We start from the raw sequence: 25,977 nt of genomic DNA, 5'->3' as shown, positions 1-25,977 counted from the left end.
CCATCTATTATGTCAAAGCCATGGTGAGTATCTTTTGTTCTCTTAACTCCCCACTCAGCAATGAATAAGGTCTCCAGTCTTGCATTCAGAGCTCTCTACAATCAAGTCTATTCTTGCCAGGTGTATTCCCCAAAGAAATATGTTTAATGCGCTTATTTGCACAGCTAAGAGCAGTCTTTGCATTGTTAGCATAAAATAGGGTAGAGCTGCAAGACTTAGAAGCAGAAGTTCATTTTTCACCTTTACTGAAAGATAAGAAAACCACCTTCTGTGGGTATTACTTTTGTTAAGGACATATATGCCTTAGAAATATATTTCCTGTTAACTGGAGGTGACTGTCTGTGCTGTGATTAATATGTTCTGAAGGTAGTAGTGTATGAAGACTGTTAGAATTGCAGGAAACATAATATTCATATAATTTTCTTGTCAAAATTCTCACAATATTTCTTAATAATATTTATATAATGTCCTTGCCCAGAACAAGGTTGCAATGATTTAGGGAATTTGGGGGGGGGAGGGTTGTTTGCTTGTTAATCCTCACCTGAGGATATTTTTTCATTGATTTTTACATAGAATGAAAGGGAGCAGTGGGGGTGGGGGACACCAATGTGAGAGAGACACATCAGTGGGTTGCCTCCCACAGGACCCCATCTGGGGCCATGATAAAACCTGCAAGCAACCCAGGTGCATGCCCTTGACCAGGAATCAAACCTGAGACCCTTTGGTCCATAGGCTAATACTCTAACCACTGAGCCAAACCGGCTAGGGTGCAATGTTTTAGTTTTAATAAATTTCCTCACAAAGAATTTAGCAACATAAATTAAATGGCATAATTCAAACGGATTACTTCACAGGAAAATATATAAAACTCAATATTTGTTTAAATGGTAGATAAAGAACTATTCAATAAATAGAAAAAGCAATTATTAAAAATAGATCAGTTCTCTAATGGCATTATGGACTGAATTGTGTCTCTCCAAAATTCATATGTTGAAATCTTAATACCCAATGTGAATATATTTCAAGATAGAGACTTTAAAGAGGTAATTAGGTTAAATGAGGTCATAAGGGCAGGGTCCTAATCTGATACGACTGGTGTCCTTATGAAAAGATGCCAGGAACACACAGGGGAACCCGTGGAAGGACCCAGCAAGGAGGCAGCTGCCTGCAGGGCCAGGAGAGAGCAGCCCAGGAGAAACCAGCCTTGCAGGCACAACGGTCTTGGACTTCAGGCTTCAGAACTTTGAGAAACACATTTCTGTCGTTTAAGCCACAGAAATGTATTTCTGCGGTCTTTTTTGACGGCAGCCCATGCACTCCAGAACAAATGACAAGTCAAGAAGAAAAATAATATAGTGATATGGAAAGAGAGAAAAAGACAGAGAAAGGAGGGAGATGTCATAAACCCAGACATATATACAGACATTGTGAGATACGATGTCATGAAATAGCATTTCGCAGTCTTTTAAGAAATTGTTGGTAAAGACGTCCGAATCACAAACTTTCTTCTACTATTTACATAGACATATGTTAGAACTGGCCCTGATGAACAGATGAACTCAGAGTGAAGCCCCGACTCCATTTTCAAGGCACAGATTCCCACATCTGTGTTTAGAGAGGCCGCATTCAGAAAACCGTCAATGTGCAGCCATGAAACCGACCTTGGATTTTTTTGGTCCTCAAATTGTCATGCTCCTAACAAATGTCCATTGGCCTCCATGAAAGTATTTTATTGATACTCTAAGTGTCATGACAAAAATAGTTGCTATCGTATTTGGGGCAAACCATTGTGATTATTACTTGGCTATTAACTGCTCTTCAAATACAAATTAATACACATATTTAGGAGTTAAGGCAGTCAACAAGATTTACGTAAGATACGACGACAGAAATAAAGCAGTGCTTCAGGAACAAATAAAGAATCATTTAAGGAAAGAAATAGGTCCACAGTTAAATTTCACGTTATATCAGAATTAACCCAGTAATTTGCCAGGAAAATGGTCATTCAACTCTATGTCCACTTTTACAAATACTTACAGTACTGTACTCGGAGAAACTAGGAAATCTGAAGTCACAAGCCAAAGAGGAAGACCTTATTGACACGATGCCTCTCCAGTCATAGAATGCTTTCTCTGTGAGAAATATCATGGCAGGTTAAAACAATATTTATCCAGGAAAAGTACACACTGATCATACTGCTTACTGTTACAGAAAAGAAAGTAAATCATCTTTAGGGCCCCATTATTCTGTATTAAAATCACATCTTGTCATCTAATCAGAAAGAAATGAAGTGATAGCATTGCAGAGAGAGAGACTTCAGTTAATTGGCTTTCTCATACAGGAAAGCCCTCGTGTTTTTATTGCATACGGTGTGCGCATCAGAAAATTAATAGACTCCTTCTTCTATCTCCCTTCTCTTTAAGAACACTGACTTCTTTTTTAAAATGAGACTGAAAGCAAAATCATATTTGTGCGTAGAACTTAAAAAATAAATGGAAAACCCTTTTTCCTGTTAATGTAAGTACTTTAAAGGAAAATTCGGGATTATGAAGGCACAAGTTTTGAAATTGCAAAGTAAATGAAATTATTAAAAGCATTTAAGGTAAATAGGTTGAAAGAGCAAAAGATAGGCCCATGTATTTCTTCTCACTGGCCATTGTTACATAGGATTTCTGAAGAAAATGTTTATCTTTTTTTTTTATGAGGAGGAGAAGATTTAAGATTTATTTCTCAGAAATACGAATCATTTTAGAGCAAAAATCAGTTCAATTCTGCCATCCAAGTGAATCAAACTATTCTCACATTTCCATTTTTCTTTCTAATACTTATTCATATACATATATTCTTTCCTGAAACTTTCAATTTACCACAGTCATCCATGGACTCGTTCATCTTATGTAAATTTAGAGAAAACTCAAAATTAATAAATTCTTTCACTTCATTGCTTTAATTTATTTACAGAATCATAAGTTAAGTGTCTCAGAGGGAGGCAGAGCAGTAATATAAAATAGTATGTGCTACCATCTCAGAGACATCCTAACCAAACACGTGTGCGTGCACACGCACACACACAACCTAGCCCATTTTAATTTTATAGGTATTTCTTCCATTTCAGTCAAAAAAGAGTCTCTGACCTCTATCAAAAAGGCAAACTCTCTAGTAGAGGCATCATAATAAATTGTATATTTCAATCACAACTTAACATAAACAAATGAAATATTTTTATTGTATATATATTTTTTTCCTTTTTATTGAATTTATTAGGGTGACACTAGTTAACAAAATTATACAAGTTTCAGGTGTACAAATCCACAACTTGTCATCTGTACACTATATTGTGTGTTCATCACCCCAAGTCAAGTCTCCTTCCATCACCATTTATCCCCCTGTACCTTCCTCCATCTCTCCCACCCATCTCCCCCTGGTAATCCCCACTGTTGTCCTTATCCACAAGTTTTTTCCCCTTTTTTTTTCTCAGTCTTTTCACCCCCCCCCCCATACTCCCAAAAGCTGTCATCCTGCTCTCTGTATATGAGTCTGTCTCTATTTTGCTTGATAGTTCATTTTGTTCATTAGATTCCACAAAAGAGTGAAATCTTACGGTACTTGTTTTTCTCTGGAAGTAAACGTCAACAATGGGGAGATTATAGAGGACCTGAAAAAATCCTCTTCTGAGAAGCAAAAGGCCATGCATGCTATACTTTAAGGACTCTCAGACCCAGGAGAATACAAAAAGAAAGCATAAGAGTTATTTGAGATGTAAGTCTTCACCTTTCTTATGAAGCTCTTCTGACTAATTTGAAGCACTCTGACTCATTAACACTATTCCTGGCCCACCCACTTCCAATAATGAACTTCTACAATAAGTGTTTTCATGTATTTTAGGGAACTGGGCTCTCTTTCCCATCTCCCTTTTAAATGCATAAACTGCCCCAGGGGAAGGGCGCTGTCTTACTTGGATTCTCTGTGCTTCTTGTTCATCAGCTCTTGTTCATCAGCGTTGTGATTAAGATAGCTACTCAACACTGGTGAGGAGGGACAGGCCTCAGGATGTGAATTCTCACAGGCAAGAGAAATCTTTCTGCTCATGGCAGAGCCCACCCCAAAATGACACTAAATGTTACACAACTTATCGTACCAAGATAGTCCAGAGCATTTCAAATCTGTTACCTTGTTTACCCACAAAACAAACTCACGTGGCCGAGAAGGCCATTTGTTGTTTTCTTCAGTCTATAGGTATCAGACGAGAAAATACAGCTATAACTTTTCCACTTCAGGAAGCAGTAAAGCCTCCACTAAAATCCTCCAGGTTAACATTCACACACGGATGTTATGCTAATGACTCCTCCTCAGAAGCCAGACGTATTCAGTGACATGCCACAAATTCTGCTTTATTTTTCAAAGTCAGCTGAAAGTTCTAAACTGATAGTTTAAAGATGACCCAAGTCCAACTAAATCTTCACAAACCCTTCACAGAACCTATCACCTAACACCTAATGCCACAGAGAAATAAAGATCCTGAACTCCAGGTCTGTGTGTGTGTGCACATGTGTGTGTGTGTGCGCGCGTGTGTGTGCGCGCGTGTGTGTGCATTTCTGAGAGAGAGATTGGGGCAGGGGGAAAAATCAAGAGTAGGATGCAATATTGATAGATGAAAAAATAAGAAATCTTATCAGTAATCCCAGTTTATTAACCAGCAGTAAGAATAAAATACTTTGAGATTAAACAAATCCGGGGAAATGCAGTATCAGGTTAACAAGGAGTTATTAACTACTAATTTGGAATGTAAAACATTTGTTAAATAACTACCCATATTGATGTCTTTTTGCCTTTCATTTCCTCAGTACTTAGTCATTGTGGAAAATAGTATACCACTAGTTCATGTTATTTTGTCGTCTTCTGCATGTCTTATTTCCCTATCCAGACTTCAAAGTTTTTCACTTGCTTTGTGTTCTCCAACAAAACTGAATGTAATTCTGTGCCCCGAGCATGTGCTCAGTGTATGTCCCCAGACCCATGTGGCATGGCTTGAAAGGTCAATCAGCAAAACTGTTAGGACTGCAAGCTCCCCAACAGTGCAACTGACATAAATATCTGAAGGAATAGTAAAGCCTGAAAAATGTTTGCTTTTTAATTCTACTTTTTTTCAGGACTAAATAGTGTTTTTCACCAGACCATTTGCCCTCGCTTGCTAGCATCATCTTGATGTTTACAATGGAAATAGTTTTGAAACACATTTCAGTTGGGTGTGGCTTTTTATTGTATCTCCCATTTTTATTCAAATCTATGCAGTTAACAATGAGCCAATCACTTACACAGGTGAGGGATATTTTTTAAATCTAATAAGAATCATTATTTCAGAAACCTGAATCACTCACACACCTGGTAGAAAGCTGGTAAGATTGTATACTACACCAATCTTGCCATGAGACTGAGAGAAGAAAGAAGGGAAAGAGGAAGGAAGGAAAGAAAACTTTCTCGCTCGTTAAAATATTCACCATGCCTGTGATCTTTACAGTGACAAACATTTCCTCCATTTTGCCAGTCGATAGATTGGTCCAAGTGACCTGAATATCAGCTAAAGATCCAAAAACAATAGACGTCCAACTTTTCAAATACACTGTTTCAGAAATGTTCAAAAGAAACAGTCTACGCAACTGCCCCCGCCAGAGCTGAAGACGTGGAGAGAAGTGCCCTGTGTCTCTATGAGGACAATGGCAGAGCCCAAGGCTCCACTGCCTCCAGCGGTCCTCTGTCCCCAGAGCTGCTTTTATGCCGCGCTTGTTGTTTTCCTTTTATCAATTTCTTTGTAACAATTAATTCTTTGAGTTAATTGCACATGCAGTTTTAATCTGTAGGTAATTACAAACAATTAATAGTTAGGAGACAAAATTAGTCGTTCTTGGTCTGATTATCTATATAATTAAGAGGGGTGGTAAACCAGAGTTGACAAATAGCATCTTAATCGCTTGAATAATCAAAGCCCAGAAACTTGCTTGGGCAGCTGAATTCCATCTGTTGTATTAGTTCATATTTTAGAATCAATGACTGGAATATCCATTGAAGTCCAATCATATTGTTCATTTCTAGTCAAAAAATGAACGATATGTATTCTAAAATTACTTAAGCTATTTACCTTCCTTCATTTGTTTATAATGAGCTGCTTCCAAAAGGATTCAGTAAAAATATTCAACAGGCTATGTTTATCTACTGAATACCAGTTAGTATCCATGGCTCCCAAATATTATGTTATAAAAAAAACCTAAGAAATATGGATAACTCCTTTTGTACTAGGTCTATTTAACACTTTTATCTAAGTGTGTCCTGAGTGACAGCAAGTAAGACATACCTTTAATCCTTTTCCTGGCTATCAGTAGAGACCAGCTGTTTGTAGATACAGAGCAAATACTTAGAAGCAGGATAAGCTTAATGTGAGTAAAAAAAAAAAAAACCATATGAGAACTTCATTCTGATCAGGATATAATACAGAACAGTGGCATCACTATTGCATAATATCTTTCTGAACTGCCAAGTATTTGAACAAGTTTGGCAGATGTTTCTAAGCTAATAGTGAATTAGAAACATTCAGAGAAAATCGTGCTTTCTGGCTCCGTGTGGCTTGCTACCTTGAGCTGTAGGGAACTCCCTTGTCAGCCCCACTAAAACACTACAATTCTAAAAGAAAAGATGAAAATCACAAGGTCACAAAAAAGTAAGTCTGACCATCCACCAATTTACAGAGGAGAAAAACAATGTTCTTTAATTAGGACATTGAAAATGAATTGAGGAAAACAATCAATTACCTTTACATAATAATGAAACCCCTACCCTACCTGAAAGATGTTAAAAATAGTCTTAATACCTTCCAAGAAAAAAAAAAAAGAACAAAAACCATTTCTCCAAAATGCTGTCTCTGCCTTTGAAGATTCACTTCCTTCTCCATAACCCTGTCCATCACAACCCACTTGGACAGTACAACTCCAAAAACACAACTAGGAAAGGAAGTAATCCGTATTGTAGTGCCAGGATTTAATACAGTTCTACTGTAAGGAAAGAGCTCCATTTAGAGGGTGGGACTGGTAGGTCCTGATAACAATGCATAATGGGTGTTGTGATTTTTATGTGCTGACTAGCTCAATTAATAGAGAATGAAGGAGTGGAATTGGAAATCCCCCTCCTCTCCAGAGCCCAACTGTTCCAGATGGATGTTTGCAGGTGACTGGGATTTAGGTGGAGAAGCGCGTTGACACCTGCTCATCAAATACAGAACGAGAAAAGGCAATAGATGCACCCCAGGGAATGTAGAGCAAAGCTGAGAAAAATCCACTTCTACTTGTAATCACACGTTTTGCACACAGCGATGTCTCCTGATTCAGGGCAGAGTACATGCAGTGGGGCCTCCATGAACCTGGCAATGGCAGCTAACATTTATTGAGGACCTGGATTGCTCAGTAGTACTTTACATACATTACCTGATCTATTTGGCACAATAACCCTGTGAGGTAGATGCTGAGTTTATCCCCAGTTTAACAGAGGAGGAAACAAATCGAAGCCACATGCCTAAGTGCAGACACTGCGACACAAGAGGTAAGGTCCCTGCGGCAGAGGGAACGAACAATGGCCCCAAAGATACTCATGTCCTAATCCTTGGAAAGTGCAAATGTTAGCTTTTATGACAAGAGGAGCTTTGCAGATATGATTAAATTCAGAATCCTGGTTATCCTCGATTATCCTAGTAGGCCCTACATGGACTCACAAATGTCCTCACAAGAGATTTGACTGCAGAAGAGGAGAAGCAAATCTGATGACAGAAGCAAGAGAGTGGAGTGACTTGAGGACAAGGTCTTGGGAAGCTAGAAAAGGCAATCGACAAAAATAAAAATTAAAAAGCGGGTCCTCCACCAATCTCAAGAAGGAATTAGTCCTGCAAATACCTTGACTTAGTCCAGTGAAACTGCTTCTGAATCTCTGGCCTCTAGAACCGTAAGAGAATAAATCTGCATTGTTTTAAGCTACCGACTTTGTGGTAAATTGTGAGAGCAGCCTGGGAAACTAATATATTCTTCAATTCTGAAAATCTAGTAAAATGTGTTTAAGTCTTAAAATAGTCTACTGGATCCCCCCTAAAATATTTAGAAAAGTTGGAATTCTCACTAACAAGCCAACTCTTCAAAATAGAGGCCAAAGCAATGAGGAGAAAATAAACTAAAACATTTTTTAAAATAATATTTATAAGGTAAATAAAAATTGAAATGAGAGTTTTTATAAAGACAAGAAATACAAGAAAACCAGAGACACAATGACAGAATTAAAATGTACTTCAGAATTTGTAGAGAAGTTAGAGACCGTCCAGAATATCAAACAACTGGATTTGGCAAGCACTCTTAAAATGCAAAGGAAAAGTCTCCGGAGATGAAAATCGCGAGAGAGAAGAATATAGACTAAAGAAGAGAAGAAATAAATATCCATCAGAGGAATCATACACATTACTGATGATGAAACCAGAACAATCAGAAATAAAGAAAACATACCCTATTGAATAATTTCCTGAGCATCTTCTCAATACTGGGACTTAGTGTGTTTTAGAAAAAAAATTAAAAGAGATTTGTATGCAAGTGCATTCTGCAAAACTACAACAATAAGAAAAGGTAAATTATAAGAATATAATATATATATACATATTAAGAAAGAAAAAAGCATCTCAAAGGTGTAAAACTATGTTTATTCTCAAATTTCTTCTGAAAAACAGCCACAGAACCAATAGTAAAACACCACCAACAGAATTTCCAGGAAAAAGAAAAGTTGTGAACAGAAATGTTATAACCAAATTGTCTCCGATGTATAATGACTAGGAAAAAAAGTCATTCTTAAATATACCAACACCCTGAAAATCTCAGAAGTCTTGAGTTTTTGCTTAGACAAACATATTTATCTGAAGATCAAGACATGGTATAAGGGTACTAGCCATTCCTCCAGTAACCAGTGTATAATACAGTTCTAGCAGGATCACATGTAGTCACATGGATTCTATAGCTCGGACTAAAAACTTAATCCTGCCAGGCTTTGTCTGCTTATTCTACTTGCCCAGGAACCAAACGAGTTGTTTCCTAGGGTATAAACTTGAACTCACTAACAGTTCAAATGAAATGATCTTTCAAATGGAATCTTGGTCTATGATGACCAAAAACTGTACCAAGAACTAATGTCTGCCATGCACTTACAATGGCTAAATGTTTGGAACATGTACCCAGAGACCAAGGAAACTAGACAAGAATAACAAAGAACAATGTAATGACTATTTTACTTTCAAAGAACCTAAATGATGGCTTTTCTCCTTTTTAAATTTTTTTAAAATTTTTTTTTAAAATCTTTATTGTTGAATATAGAATGTATTACAGATGCTCCTCATTTTTCCCCCATTGACCCCCTCCGCCCCCCTCCCGCCTTTTCCCACACTAGTGTCTGTGTCCATTGGTTATGTATATAAGTTCTTTGGTTTATTTCTTCCCACCCTCCAACCCCTTTCCCTTTGAGGTTCATCAGTCTAGCAATGAATTTGTACTCCTTAATCCCTTCACCTTTTTCACCCATTCCCTCAACCCCTCTCCCATCTGGCAACCAACAAAATGTTCTCTGTATCTATGAGAATGTTTCTGTTCTGCCTGTTCTGTTCTGTTCATTTTGTTTGTAGATTCAATTGTCCATAGATATGTATTCATTGCCATTTTGTTTGTTCATATTTTTTATCTTTTTCTTCAAAAAGACCCTTCATCATTTCATATAATAACGGTTTGGTGGTGATGAACTCCTTTAATATTTTCTTGTCTGGGAAACTCTTTATATGGCCATCGATTCTAAATGACAGCTTTGCAGGATAGAGTAATCTTGGTTGTAGGTTCTTGCTATTCATCTCTCTGAATATTTCTTGCCACTTCCTTCTGGCCTGCAAAGTTTCTTTTGAGAAATCAGCTGACAGCCTTATGGGAACTCCCCTGTAGGTAACTAGCTGCCTTTCTCTTGCTGCTTTTAAGATTCTCTCTTTACCTTGAACCTTTTGCATTTTGATGATGATGTGTCTTGGTGTGGGCCTCTTGGGGTTCATCTCGTTTGGGACTCTCTGTGCTTCCTGGACTTGTATGTCTGTTTCCTTCACCAAGTAAGGAAAGTTTTTTGCCATTATTGTTTCAAATAGGTTTTCAATTTCTTGTTCTCGCTCTTCTCCTTCTGGCACCCCCAAGATGCGAATGTTGGCACGCTTGAAGTTGTCCCAGAGGCTCCTTACACTATCCTCATTTTTTTGGATTCTTTTTTCTTTTTGTTGTTCTGATTGGGCGTTTTTTTGCTTCCTTATACTCCGAATCGATGGTTTGTTTCTTGGATTTATGTACTCTACTACTGAATCTGTGTAAATTATTCTTTATTTCAGTTAATGCCTCCTTCATTTCTGACTGTGCATCCATCATTTCTGACTGGTGTTTTTTTATGCTCTTGAGGCCCTCACTAAGTTCACTGAGGTTCTCACTAAGTTCATTGAGCATCCTTATAAGCAGTATTTTGAACTCAGCATCTGTTAGGTTGCTTATCTCCATTTCGCTGAGTTCTTTTCTTTTTTTTATCCTCACCCGAGGATATTTTTCTATTAAGACAGAGCGGGAGGGAGAGAGAGGAAGAGAGAGAAACATCAGCGTGAAAGGGACACATCGAGTGGCTGCCACCCGCACAACCCAACCAGGGCCAGGAACAAACTGCAACCGAAGTACATGCCCTTAGCGGGAACCGAACCCGAGTCTCTCTGGACCACAGGCCGACGCTCTAACTGCTGAGCCAAACTGGCCAGAGCTGCTGAGTTCTTTTCTTGGGGTTTCGTTCTGTTCTTTCATTTGGGACCTGTTTCTTTGTCTCCTCATTTTGGCTGCCTCCCTGTGTTTGTTCCTGTGTATTACTTAACGAGAGGTATGGAGCTCGCTGACACCAGATGCTGCTCATTTGAAAGAATTTAGGAAAAACCTGAAGCAGGATCCAAGACAGGCCAATCCTATGGTTAAGCAAGTGGCAACAGCTTGGGTGGGCTTCAAAGTTGGGTGGGGCGGGGCCTCAGGGAGTCAGCAGGGTGGGGCTACCAGTGTGAGCCAGGTTGCTGGAGTCCCAGGTATGGTGACTGTCTGTTGCCCCAGGGAAGGGCTCACCAAAGGAACAAAGGCCTCTGACAGCACGTTTGTCCCGGAGAAAGCCCCCTCTCCAGCCCTCGCTCCAGGGCCAAACAGCTCAGTTCTACCCTGTGTGTCTCTGGCACCCCTCGAGCTGCCTCCCCTCCAAGCTTAGAGGGGGTGAGTCCGATAAGTCTGTGCGCAGGCCCTTTAAGGAGCTGCCTGGGGCTCCAGCTGCCTCAGCCTCCCTGAGCCTCAGTTCCCGCTGGTTTTTCCAGCCAGAAGTAATGGGGATTCTCTTCCTGGCACTGGAACCCTGAGCTGGGCAGCTGGTGTTCAACGGGGACCCCTCAGTCCTCAGGGAGGCCCTTCCCAGCCAAGGTGTCCTCCTGATTTTTATCCCCACACGTGGGTGTGGGACCAGCCTGTCCCCTCCGCCCTCCTACCAGTCTGGATGTGGCTGCTGCTTTAATTCCGTAGTTGTAGGACTTCATTCAGCTTGATGTCAGGCGGTTTTGAATGATGGTTGTTCTGTAGTTTAGTTGTAACTTTGATGTGGTTGTGGGAGGATGTGATACCGTGTTTACCTCCCTGCCATCTTGACCGGAAGTCCTTTTTCAAAATTTAAATTGATCCCTGCTGGTGTGGTTCAGTGGTTGAGTGTCAAACCGTGCACCAAGAGGTCGCTAGTTCGATTCTCAGTCAGGGCACCGGGGTCTCAGGACTGATCCTCAGTAAGGGGTGTCCAGGAGGTAGCCGACTGATGTTTCTCTCTCATTGATGTTTCTATCTCTCTCTCTCTCTCTCACTTCCTCGCTCTCTAAAAATCAATATAAAATGTTTTAAAATTTTTAATTGAATCACATGAATCATGACATGCTTTAAATAATAGGATCAGCCTCTGAGTGTTTCTATGGCACTCTGTTGTTTAATTAACAAATATTTAATTCACAAGTATATATTCCTAGAAAATAGATTGTAGGAAATACACCAGAATTTACCAGTTACTATCTCTGGGTGGTGAAATACTCAAGGATTGTCATTTTTTTGTGATAGTGTTTTGTATTTTCCAAATTATCTGCAATTAATTATAATTAACTGCATTAGAGAAGACATTCAAAATGAGGCTATATAACTTTAATTAAAAATAGGAAAAATTGTGTAGAAAACTAAGAACAAAAGCAAACTGTGGAGAAAGTATCACAGAACTTTAGGGACATTAACTCCTAGGGAGGCATGAGATTGAAACTAAATTTTACTTTTTCTTTCTAACAAGGACATTTTGTATTTATAAGAAGAAGATACTACTTGTTTAAACTCCCTTGATGAAGACAGAAATGTGAAAAGACCTCTAGGAAATCAATTTGTCAATAAGAGAAGTCTTTTAAGTATTCATATTTTTAAGTAACATCGGTTTCTAAAAATTTCTTTCATAAGGAGATAATCTGAAATATTGCAAGAGATTCTTTAACAAAAATTTTTATTATGGAATTATTCGTAATAACTACACAGAAGGGGGTTAACATTGCAAACTTGCAATGTTTTCTTTAAATTTTCTTTAAAAAAATAAATGTTTTCTTTAAATTTGCCCTCCAATGACGACAATGTTTTGGGAGGTAGGTAGAGAACCACAACCAACACCTTTAAAGAGTCAAAACGTATATTCCCCTTTCAAGAAATAAGAGGCAGTCTGCTGTGTCATGGTAGCTTTGGAAAACTTTGGTTCTCAGGCTTAGAAAGTCAAGGCTCTTGATTAACTAGAGCAGGAGCCCAGGTACCAGAACTGTCACGGATTTACTTCTGCAATGCAGAGGCGGCTGTGTGAAGACAGGACCTGAAGATGCCTCTTGGGGGCAGCTGCCATTCTTGCCAAGAAGCACTCTGACAAGTGCAGCTCATGCGGGCAGCAGACGGCACCTCCAGGAGGGGAGGGGCTGTGCCTGGTGCACTGTTCTACCCTCTGCACAGCCACAATGCCTGGTACAGAATGTGTGCTAATAATTTTGAACAAATAAATTTTAAAATGAGCTGGATTCTTCATGTTTTACAGATGACACTGATGTCATATTTTTTAGGCAAAAAAAAAAAAAAGACAGATCCAAGAGAAAAGTGGATATTGGGTGATAATTCAGCAGAAGTGTCCTTAGTGCCCACTCCCCACCCACACCCCTCACAGAAGAAAGCAACTAGTCTTTTTAACGAGTCTTTTGTTTGTCTCATATAATTCTCATTTTATTAAAAATAAATTCTTTCAGGTTTATTATATATTGATGTTTAGACCATATGGATCTTACCTATTTCATTCAAGGTTCTGGTGCCCACACTCACACATGCTTGATGAAGACAGAAATGTGAAAAGACCTCTAGGAAATCAATTTGTCAATAAGAGAAGTCTTTTAAGTATTCATATTTTTAAGTAACATCGGTTTCTAAAAATTTCTTTCATAAGGAGATAATCTGAAATATTGCAAGAGATTCTTTAACAAAAATTTTTATTATGGAATTATTTGTAATAACTACACAGAAGGGGGTTAACATTGCAAACTTGCCACTGGTATTCGCAGAAAGACAGGCTTGCAAGGTTGACCCCTGGCTGGCACCTGGGACTCAGCAGTAAATAGTTCCCTATGTGGATGGAAGACTTTCCCTAAAAGATAAGGGTGTATCACTATGCCTAGACTGTTCAAACAACATTGTTTATGCAGAATAATACTGGAATATGCTAAGCAGAGGATGCCTGTGTGCCCATTCCCCAGTCAAAGCTTTGGATGCTGAGTCTCTGAAGACTTTCTCCAGTTACAACACTTCACACATGTCATGACTCCTGGCTGGAGGAATGAAGTGCATCTGTGTGACTCCACTGGAAAGGGACTCTTGGAAGCTTGCTTCTAATTTGCTCTGGACTTCATCCCATGTGCCTTTCTCCTTTCCTGATTTTGCTTTGTATCCTTTCACTATAATAAACCTGAGCTGTGAATACAACTACACACTGAGTCCCATGAGTCCTCCTAGCAAATCACTGAACCCAGAGGTGGTCTATGGGACCTACAACACAACATTGGAAATAACATAAATGTCCAGTAATAGAAGATTGGTTAAGTAAATTACAGTACATAGATGCATTGGGTTATTTTATAAAAACAAATATGTTGCTTATGAAGATTTTTACAAGGTAACTATAATATAGAAAATTGGAAATATATATTTTATGCTTTCAATTATGAACCAAAAAATCCATAAACAAAAGGACTAAATAAAAATATACCAATATGCTGAAAGTGATAGCTTCTGGTTTCATCACATTTTTGTCTGCATTCTAGTCTTTTCTTTTGTTCTGACTTGGCTGAATGTAGGGTTCATAAATCCTAAGTACCTGACTCACATATGGCCACTTTTTAAGGAAAGCTAATTGGGTTTTTCCTTATACCAGTTGCTGAAGGACTGAACCCATGGTTTAGCTGTGAAACCAGACTTGCTGCCTGGGCTCTAGAGGATTGGATTAAGAAGCAGTTCATGAGCCTGAGACAAACACATCTGAGTTAGACATGAGAGGGTGAGCTCACTGAACATGTTTGGTTCAAACTCTGTCCAGTTGGGTCTCTACACCGAATGGAAACAATCTGATACAATCAAATCTTCTATTTCAACAGTTTAAATGTTAAGTGAATGAACAGAAGCAGGTTGTGAGCTGAAAGGTTCAGCAACTTCTCACTTCTCTCCAAAGCAGGTTGAAAATCTCAGTGTGGGGACATGTGGATCACAGACTGGGGCTCAGGGAATGACTCTCCACAGTACCTCCACACACGTGCTCTGTCTCCAAAGGAACTATGCACGTGACACTCCCTTTCAGTTATAAGGAGCCTGACTTGAACATTTGACTTTCCAGGAGATCTATAAGGAGACACATTTGTTTTGTAATCTACAAGGATGATTGAATTTTATTAAACAAAACCTATCTACAAAATGTTTTGTTGCATATCTTTGGTATTTTATTTATTCACAGGTTATGCATGCATCAGCATTATTGTGCAAATTCTGGAATCAGCTGGCCTTTTTAGAAAATAAAAACAAGAACCTAATTCCCTATGAAAGATTGTTAATGTTTAGTTATATCCATCTGTCTTTGATGATTGGCTTGTCAGAAGATTGAAGTTCATTAAAGTTCATTATCTTTACTAAAAGCTCATTGAAACAATACATTCAAGGGAGAAAATAAGATTTGGGGGATAAAAACAAAAGGATAATTACAGAACAGCATTCTAGCCCTACGTATGCCTGTGTATTTATTGCAAATGTTTCGCTGCACTCTTTTCTACTCCCCTCGTCAGAGCTAGGAGAGAGCTAGCTTGTCAGCTCACAAGGACAGACCATGTATTGTTGCTGGCAATTTAACAAAATTATAGGCAGAGTATTGCAGAGAATTAAATTAACATTCACGTGAGTACAAAGAGAGTCACAAAGACCAAGTTTATGAAGCTACAGCAAATATCACACATCAATATAACAAACAAGATTAGTGAAATAAGGTAACAAGAACTTTCCATTATGATGAATAACTGTTAACAATTATTGGGTTTAAGCATTAGGCAATTTCTACCTATTCTTTTCAGTCCTTTCAATCGTCATCAGAAAGGAAGCAAAGATAAAAAAAAATAAATGTTTCTCCTTGTTAAAAAATATAAGTAAAAATCTAAGTTTTGAGTGAATAATGAAAATCCTGAATATGAATGTGTTAAATGTTATCTACAAAGCTCAGTAACCATGTGGACCCTGTTTCCATTATTACCAATAAATTAAAATTGACTGTACTAATAAAATATTTCACAGATGCTCTGTCTTCTTACTCCTACACTTCAACAGATCAAATTCAACAAAATTTGGTTCTTTTCAGAAGCGTAATATGTATTATTTAGCAGCAACTCTAAGAATAATTGAGGACAAAATTAAGTTTATGTATTAATTTTTCTTACTGGTTTGCTAACTACTATGTCCAAATAGGAATCTTGCCTCTAGTTAAAGTGCTCTCCTTGCCTTGGCCTCAAGGAGTCTTGACGTCTACCCCACTCATTTGCCTACATATGCCATAGCTCCACCTGTGGAGATTCATTTTGTGTCAACTTGAATAGGACACAGTGTCCAGATATTTGGTCAAACATATCTGGATGTTGCTGTGAAGGTATTTTTCGATGAGATTAACATTTAAATCTACTTTGAGTAAAGCAGATTGCCCTTCATAATGTGGGTGGGCTTCATCCAATCAGTTGAAGGCCTTAAAAAAAAAAGAAGAAAAAAAAGACTGCTCTTCCCTGAAGAAGAGAAAAGTATGCCAGCAGACTGCCTTCAGTCTTGAGCTGCAATACCAGCTTTTCCCAGGTCTCCAGCCTGACAGCCCTCCCTGCAGATGTGAACTTGCTAGTTTCTACAACTGCATGAGCTATGCATTAAAATAAATCCCTCCATACACTGTGGGGTGAAGAGAGGAAGACAGAGAGACAGAGATTGATTGATTTTAAGAAGTTGTATATGAAGAGAGACAAAAGATGTAAATATATCTATATATTTATCTATTCCTATATAGATATGTATCTATATCTATAATTATATCGAGAGAGAGAGAAAGATCTTATTGGTTCTGTTTCTCTGGAGAACCCTGACTATTATACCACATAACACATCCCGTCTACAATCTTCCCAAAGCACACCAAACTCTCATGGCCGAGCTGTAACTCCATCATCTTTTTCTCTTTACTCATAAACACATATTAGGATTAAAAAGAATGTAACTGACATGATTACAAAAATAACCCTAATCCACGCTAATAAAATTAATTAATTTTCAAAGTTTTGTATTTTCAGTATTAAGAAAAATGTGCTTTGCCCTCTCCTCACTGATATGATGCACCAACGTGAGTGGTCGTGGATGATAAGAACTACTCATCCATCACTGAGACAGAATACAACTCATTGCCTGTATTGTGGGTTACCTTTTCTTCTGTCTTAACTCAGTCACAAAACTATAACTTATGTATAAGACATGATAGATGTCTAAAACCTATTTGTATTCCTATAGACCTAGTAGAGCATTTTTATGCTCAGTTTTCAAAACATTAAAAAAAAAACTCTAATCAACACCCCTTGCCTTAAAAATTTAGATGACATCTTCACTTACATTATGGACACTGTAACAAATGTCTTTATCCCTGTAGAAGGTGGGATCAAAACAATATAACAAGTCCATCTCCATTTGAATAAAGCCTCTATCAAAAGATGATGAAAAATGTGGACTTTGAACAATTACTAGCTATTAGTTGATATTAACATTATTAATTTTTAGATGAGATAATGATGCTTTGTACTTTTAAAAGCAATTCCTTATATTTTATAATAAAACTGAAGAAATATGTATGATGGATATCAAGGAATTAGCTTCAAATAATCCAAGCTGACAAAAGAACTAAGTATATGAATGAAATGGCCATGGGTTCATAATTATTGAAGCTGGATGATGGGTACATGTGTATTTATTATCCTATTTCATTTTTTTATGTATTTATATTTTTCATAATAAAATGGTTTTATCTGTTTATTCCAAAATGCATAAACTTTTACAATGCCACAAAAAGTGAGCCAGGCCACAAAGCAAAACATGAACAACAATACCTTTCTATCTGGCAAGATGTAGTTTTAAAAAGGAGGAATAGAATTAGACAACAAAGTCAAGGAAGCTCAGCTAAGCAAAATCACCACCAAGTCCTCACACAGCAGCTTTGTTGAAAACATTGCAACATCCTAGGCCAGAACCTTCTTCAGGTAGAACAGAGCATCAGAAATTTCTTTGTTTATTGTCCATCTTTTCCACCAGAATATTAGCACTACAAGATCAACAACTTTTGTTATATTTACCAGTGTCTCTTCAGCATCAGAGTATACAGAGTAGGTACTCATTAAATAGTTCTCAGTTATTCCTGTACATAAAATATGCTCTGACTACCAAAAACAAGACCATAAGCTATTATCAGTGTTTATACTATCAGGATGAAAATCCATTTCAAAGATTCAAATTTTAATTATGTGTGCTCCCTTCTGAAAATCATCAGTAACACATCTAATGAGCATGTTAAAATAGCTTCTACATACACCATCTCATTTTAGTCTCATATTCCATGAGAAATAGATAAAACAGGAATTATCTGTCCCATTTTATAAAATAAAATACTGAAGTTCACAATATATCAGTCAATTGAGATTCCAAACCTGTTTTTGAACTCATGATTCTTCATTCTTTCAAATGGAGAACTAACTGTATGTTCTTTTTAACTTAGGATGAGTATTAATTCTAGTAAGACAGGAAACAGATACTAAGAACTTGAGCCCAGAGCCAAAAATGAGAGAGAGAAAATTAAACCCATATTGTGGGCTTTTTGGTACAATATTAAGGAATATCATTTCAAAATCTTAAAAGATATGTAGAGTTTATTTTTTTTGTTTTGTTTTGTTTCCATTAAATTTATTGGGGTGACATTGGTTAATAAGATCATATAGGTTTCAAATGTACATTTCTATGATACATGATCTGCATATTGCATTATGTGCCAACCACCAAAAGTCAAATCATCTTTCACTTTAAATATAGGAAATCACATACACACACACACACACTCACACACACACACACACACACACACACAAAACCAACAATTAGAACAAGCCCATCTACAAAATCCTATCTTTATTTGAGTCGGTCAGAAAGCTGAGATCACAAGGCAACCTGATGAACTGTAACACAAGATTGACAAGCTCTTCTACAGAGAGACAGAAAATAATTATGCTTGGACAAACCATGGGAGGAAGAGATCACCACCACAGAAGCAGGCGAAAGGAAAACAGCTGAAATGTTCATAAATCTTTTAAGGCCAAAAAGGCCAAGTGAGTACTTGACAACAGAAAATCCTCGGAAGCCCGGACACCCGGGAGCATCCACATCCACCCTCCAGCTCCTTTCTAAGGGCTTCCACTGAATGCAGAAGATTGCAGCAGGACAGTACATCTGAGAGAGGCCTCTTTTGTGATGCAAGCGTGTAGGTCTAACCTTGGTTTGGAGGAGAAGCTCAAGAACCTGGAGAAGGTTATCTTCATGAGTACAAGGTGGTGACTGGCTGCTGCTGGGGGCCAGGAGGGAAACTCAGCTCAGTTTATGAAGCCATTACAGCACTGATAGCAAAGCCAGACAAGGGTATTATAAGAAAAGAAAATTACAGGCCAGTGTTCTTCATTAACAGAGAGTAAAATCCTTAACAAAATATTAGCAAATCACATCCATCAATATATGAAGAGCATAATAAATCATGATCAATTAGGTGTAGCCAGAGAATATAAAGTTGCTTTTACCTATTAAAATTAATCAGTGTAATTCACTATAGTAATACACTGAAAGGAAAATCAAATAATTATTCAATACATGTATAAAAAAACATTTTACAAAATTCAACACTCATTATCACTTAAAAAACTTTTTGCAGCAAACTAGGAAAAATGGAAACTTCCTAATCCTTACAAAGAGAACCTACAAAAAATAACTATAGACAATATCATACATGATGGTGTGATCGTGAATGCCTAAGCCTAAGATATGAAACATGACAGGATGTCTGTAATCAGCATTGTGCTGGAGTTCCTAACCAGTGCAATAAAACAAGACAAATATATAAAAGTAGACATACTATTTGGAAAGAAAAAAGAAAAGCTACCCTTATCAGAATGACAAGACAGTGTATGTAGAAAATTGAAATGAATCAGAAAAAAAAATGTAGTAGAATTAGTAAGTAAATTTAACAACATTGAAGTGTACGATGTAGTTAAGAATTTAATTTATTCTATATGAACAATTAGTAAAAGAAATTAAAAATCAATCATTTGCAATAGATTCAAAAACTAAAGTATTAAAGGTAAATTTAACAAATAGCATGTACAAACTTGACATAAATATATAATTTATGAAATATAAAAGATTGCTGAGAGAGTAAAGAAGACTTAAATAAATAGACACACTATGTTCATGGATTGAAGACAATGTTAAGATTGCCGAGCTATATCCCTCAATTAATATGAAGATTCAAAGTAATGCCAATATAATCACAGCTATAAAAAATCTTATGTGATTTTAATATTTATCATGAGAACTAGATAAAAGATGGATTTTCTCCCCCCATTATAAGTCAGAAAAAATTATGGTTTGACCTTTCTTTTTTTTTTTTTAACTATTCTTCCTTATCTTGCTTAAAATTCCTGTTTGTTTGTTTAACTCTTTCCTCTTTGATTCCTTGAATTTTAACCACAGTGTCCCCTCTATACCATCTTCATTTAAGACTTTGCCTTAGTTAAGATCTTTATTTTCCCCAAATAAACCATCCTTTTAATCCAAGTTCTTTTTTTAAATTTTGAGGTCAATTTGGTGAATAAAGGGCAATTTTAATGATGCTAAGAATATATGAAGTTTTTAACAACCAGATAAACATCCTTGATGTATTCTTCAGAAAATGTGTTCTCACTTTCATTGATGCTTAAAAATCTAACAAAGCAACAATAGAAAAATAGAAAAGATTATAACTCAAAAGAATAAAATAAAATCACTGCAATTTTATTTAGATATTTTATTTTTTATTTTCCTCCATATCAATTTATTAATTCTAATGTAAATTTATTAAAAGACTTGTGGTATTAGAATCACACATAAAATCTTACCTGTTTTTAATTGTGTGATATTTCAGAAACATTAAAAATAGAAAAAATATAAATACCATTTTTAAAATTCATGTTCTAAAGTAGTATATGTGGAAAAACACTTTCATTCACATATAATTAAATTGAAATGATTGGGGTCAATTAAGATCATAAAAAACATAAGAATACTTTCTAAAAGTCTGTGTGTTTTCTCTTTTTTAGAAGTGAAAAATAAATGGTCTCATTTTTTTAACACAATTACACAACAGTCTTTTATATTTCTCCAATATATTTCCAAAGCAAAGTTTGCCCAACATAGGAATTTAAACCAAAAAGTAGAAGCCTTGAAAAAGAAAACTATAAAATATTCAATTATCCTTATTTCTATGTTTTAACCTTCTATTCCTTAAGTCAGATGAGCCTGTAAAATATTCTATAACATATGTGTAATAATCTATGGTCATGAATTATTAATTCTAATTTTAAAAACTTATGTGAGAGAAACTACCTTGGGTGTAACAAAGGGATTGCAAATCTGGTTGGAAAACTGCCTTTTTTAAAAGGCAGAATGAGACTAAGATCATGCTTTTTTGTGTTCTAAAAATTACTTGAAAAGTCACTATACATAAACTAACCAGCATTAGAATTTTGGTTGTCTGTGGACAAAGATAAACTCCCAGTGTGCATATTCAAAAAGAAATATTCCAAATAGTGAATACAGAGAAAAATCACCTTCATAAAATGCTCTCACAGAGATCTGCTTTATAGGACAGAGGGTACAGTAATTAGTATGACATTTAATAAATGGCACTTTGAAGAACCGCTTAAGTCCCAGTGAATCTTCAAGTCGAACTACCTCAGTTTTTATTTGTTTTTAAGCCATAGAATTGTAGCATATTCTGCCAGCATACTTTCACTGCCTCATGTTTAAAATATTCATATGTATGAAATGCTTGAAAGAAACATCCCTTATATGCACTATATTTCCCAGTGGACATAGCTTAGTACAAACTGATAAAAAATGAAGGGTCATAAAATAGGAAATCCATTTTCATGCCCATTGGTGTGTAATTGAATAGATTCTTTGAATGGTTGCTAAAAATTAATTCCAACTAAAAAGCAATGAAATATTTTACCTTTTGCAAAGCAGTCAGGAATGACAAAAGTATTATTTTTCCCCTTTAGCAAAGAACTGAAATTCTGTGATCTCAACAGTTATTGCCTCCATCTATCTGAGCCATAAACCCTTCTCATACACTGCACAGGAAAATCTGGAACTCCTTCAAGGCTCAATCATCCAAATACAACAGAGATCTCATTGGTTTAAAGTATATTTTAGAACACTAGAATATTGTTCCAGGATATTACATTTGAAGAATGACTGACTTTGGTTTCCCTATGAGTTAGGACACAGTAATGAATAGTTCTCCTTGATTTAGAAGAGATTCAAAAATATATTTAGGGCACACAAACATGTCTATTGGCCCATAAAATTGCCTCACACTTTGCCATATGGATTAGAGAGAAAGAACACATAAGTTTTACAATTAGGAATAATAAATGTGGTTACCTAGCAGAATTCACAAACCTGCCCTTGAGGGGTTTATGTTCTAAGACATTTATATTCAATAAGAGTAACCTACAGATCAGTGCTCACTTTTTATTTTACTTTTTTTTTCAACTTGTTTTTATCTTATTGCTTTTTAGAGAGACAGAGACAGAAGGAAAGAGAGAGAAGGAGACATTGATTTGTTACTCTGCTTATTTACACATTCATTGGTTGATTCTTCTGTGTGCCCCAAATGGAAATCAAACCCACAATCTTGGCTCAACAGGATGATGCTCTAATTAACTGAACAATCCAACCAGGGTTTTATAAAACATTTTTACGTTTTGGTTTTTTTTAAGCAAAACAATACAGGGTAAAGCAAAAGTAGGTTTATAGTTTTTTGTATGTGAAGTAATACAATTATTAATAAATACTAATACATGAATAAACTATGTTTTGTGTACTCATAACTATAAACCTGCTTTTGTCCCACGCTAGATTTGCTACACCATAGGCATAATAGCATGGTATGGTTTTCTTCAGAGCCAAAGAAATGACTATACCTAGTATTTCGGTTCAATACATGGTTTTGGTTTTATAATCTATAAGCCCAACAGGTATTTATTTCACATTTACTAGGTACAGCTAAATGCTGAACGCCTACTATGTGCCAGGCATTAGTAGCCAGGCACTGTGCTTAGTGTTGAGAAAACAGGATGCACAAGGCACAGCCTCGGGCTTTGAGAAATGCACAGTCTAATAGGGAAAAGTAAGTAAATATAATGTACTACCCCTCAGTAGGTAAGTGAACAAATACATGTTGTGGAGGCTCGCTCAGAGATGAAGCAACTTTACCATGGAAGTCCAGGGATAGCCTCACAGGTGATGGGCACCTGAGCTGGACACTGATGGTGTCCACTGATGATGGGTACGTCTAGCAAAGGGTGGAAGGGTTTCTGTTCCTCTGAAGAGGACAGTAATGAGAAAAACGAGGTGTTGGGCTCCAAGTTCCACATTCCCAAGGCATTCCAATACCCTTTGGAGATCTCTAAGACTTAGCACAGAGCACCATTTAGCCAGGCAGGAGGGTAATAGTGGGAGAACCCAGTTAAAATCCAGAATTACCCATGATATCAGAGAGGCTGGTCAGGCAGGACGAGACTGGGTAGTCAGGAGTTTCTCAAGAAATCTAACAAAAATTTTAACACTGTGGTCCTTTCCTAGTTGCTATAACTAGCAATGCAAAGTAAAGTCCCCCAGTGGGTTAGCCTTTAACTACTTTAAAGCCTGAGTTTAAGAATCTGCCTTCCTGGTGTTATATTTCCTGGCATAATTTACCATAACTGATGAGATGTTCAGGACTTACTGTTCTCATTTAGTGGCCTCTCCATGACAGATAGTCTAGCTGTATGTGGCCAACTATTCAAAATTTGCCCAAGATGGTCTCTGTTTTAGCACTAAAAGTCATAAATCCTAGAAACCTCCTCAGTCCAGGCCACGCTGGGCCCATTGGTCACCTCACCAAACCTCTAGCAGAATATATACACAGCACAAATTTTCCTGGTCAATTCAATCTTTTAAAAAATCTATAAAGTGAAATATAACATACATAAAAAAGAGCACCAAAAAACGGTTGTATGTACAGATTTAACAGATTTAACAGTGGACCACTCAGTACTAGAAAGCAAGTATATGCAACCATCCCAGAATCCTTTCTTCATAATCAAAGTACTCTGCTTCCCCCAAGAGCCAACTACTCTCCCAACTTTTCTTATAAACATTTCTTTGTCTTTTAAAAATAAATTCACCAATGGTATTAAACTATAAAGTTCAGCTTTATCTTTTCATTTGAACTTGATCCACCAAAATACTTTTTGTATTTGCTTTTAGTGCTCAACATTATTGTAATGAAACTCAACCATATTGTGGCGTGTAGATAGAGCTCATTCCCTTTCTTGCTATATAGTCTTCCCTTGGATGCATTTACCACAATTTATTCACCACTATACTGTTGGCATTTGAATCGTCTCCGGTATGGAGGTATTACAGAAGATGCTGCCATGATCATTCTTATACATGCCTCCCAGTGCACGTCTCTGAGGTTCTCTAGGGTTGTGCTGGTGAAAGTGTGGTCCACGGATGAGCAGAATCCTCGTCATTTGGGAGCTTGACAGAAATGTAGGTGCCCAACCCAGACCTACTAAATCAGAATCTCCATTTTCACAAAATTCATTTGCACATTGAAACCCGTGTGAAGAACACGCAGCACAGGATGAGAAGCCCTGCCCTAGAGTATAAGCTACAGGGTGGAATCCCTCCAGTCAAACTTCACCTGACAACTGCAGCCTTCCACACCCTCACCAACACTTCTACAGTCAGACTTTTACACCTGCATCTGTCTGGTGGGTGTGGTCTGGGATCTCCTGGATTTCCTTCGCTTATAACTAATCACTAACGAGGTGGAACATCTATTTCTAAGTTCAGAATAGATTTGGATTTACTCATTTTAAACTTCCTTTTTCAGTAGTTTGTCTAGTTTTTGATCAGATTGTTTCTCATTTTCTCCTTAGATTGAAAAAAAACTGTTTTATACACTAAGTTTTAGAGAATTGTTGGATATATGGATTGGAATTATTTCTCCCACTCTGCAACTTGTCTTTTTACTCTTCATGGTGCATTTGATGAACAGAAATTTTTAATTTTGATATACGTAAGCTTAAGCAAATTGGGGTTTTTTTTAATTTGTATTTTAATTTAATTTATATGTTGTGTCTTATTTAAGAAATCCTTTCTACTCCAAGGTTCTTTATATATTTCCCTACATTGTCTACTAATGTTAAAAGATTCATTTTTTTAAAAAATTCTTACCTGAGGATATTTTTCTATTTATCTTCAGATAGAGTGGGGTGGGGGGGGTGGGGGAACAGTGATGTGAGAAAGACACAGTGACCCTGACAGGGCTGGGGACCAAACCGCAACCAAGGTACGTGCCTTTGGCCGGAATCGAAGCTGTGACTCTTTGGTCCACTGACCAAGGCTCTACATTGAACCAACCAGCCAGGGCAACATTCATATTTTTTAACTTTTTACTAAAATATAAATCATGCAGGAAATTGAACATAAGAATTCAGCTTAGTAAGTTCTCACAAACGTCCTCGTTAACTATGATTGTATTAAAGCCGGTCCCTTTTTGTCACTATACCCCAAGAGTGAAGTGATGTGAGATATGTCCAATTTTGCCTTTTTCTATGAGGATAATTGGTTTTTATAGAACAATATATTGATAAAAACTCCCCTTTTTGCCGCCTCTTTGGTATATCCAATGTGCACGTAGGGTGCAGAACCCTTACAAACTGACAGCCACAGCCTGGCCTGGTGACCGTCTCTCACCACCCCTGCAGCTCCACCCTCCTGCGAACACTGGCACCCCAGGCCCCCTCTCATCCGTCCTCTCCCAATGTGGATGCACGCCACGCTTCCAGGCCCCGCACCCGCAGTAGCAGGCCCGCCCCCCTGCACACCCTCATGCCTACGTGTCTGCCCCTGGCTGAGGCTCACGTG

General features: G+C 37.2%; 1 protein-coding gene across 1 annotated transcript in view; it reads right to left on the bottom strand.

Annotated features, from left to right (window-relative positions):
• The window catches only part of IQCM (IQ motif containing M), a 231,407-nt gene that overhangs the window by 131,473 nt on the left and 73,957 nt on the right, over positions 1-25,977 (bottom strand). Inside the window, exon 6 of the mRNA XM_036282282.1 lies at positions 2,038-2,132. Coding sequence (XP_036138175.1) covers positions 2,038-2,132 — 95 coding nt within the window. The remainder of the gene's footprint in view (positions 1-2,037; positions 2,133-25,977) is intronic.

The sequence above is a fragment of the Molossus molossus genome, unplaced genomic scaffold (assembly GCF_014108415.1).
Source record: "Molossus molossus isolate mMolMol1 unplaced genomic scaffold, mMolMol1.p scaffold_m16_p_4, whole genome shotgun sequence".
NCBI classification, from domain to species: domain Eukaryota; kingdom Metazoa; phylum Chordata; class Mammalia; order Chiroptera; family Molossidae; genus Molossus; species Molossus molossus.
Note: the sequence above shows the minus strand (reverse complement) of the source record. Positions and strands in the feature narration are given on the sequence as shown.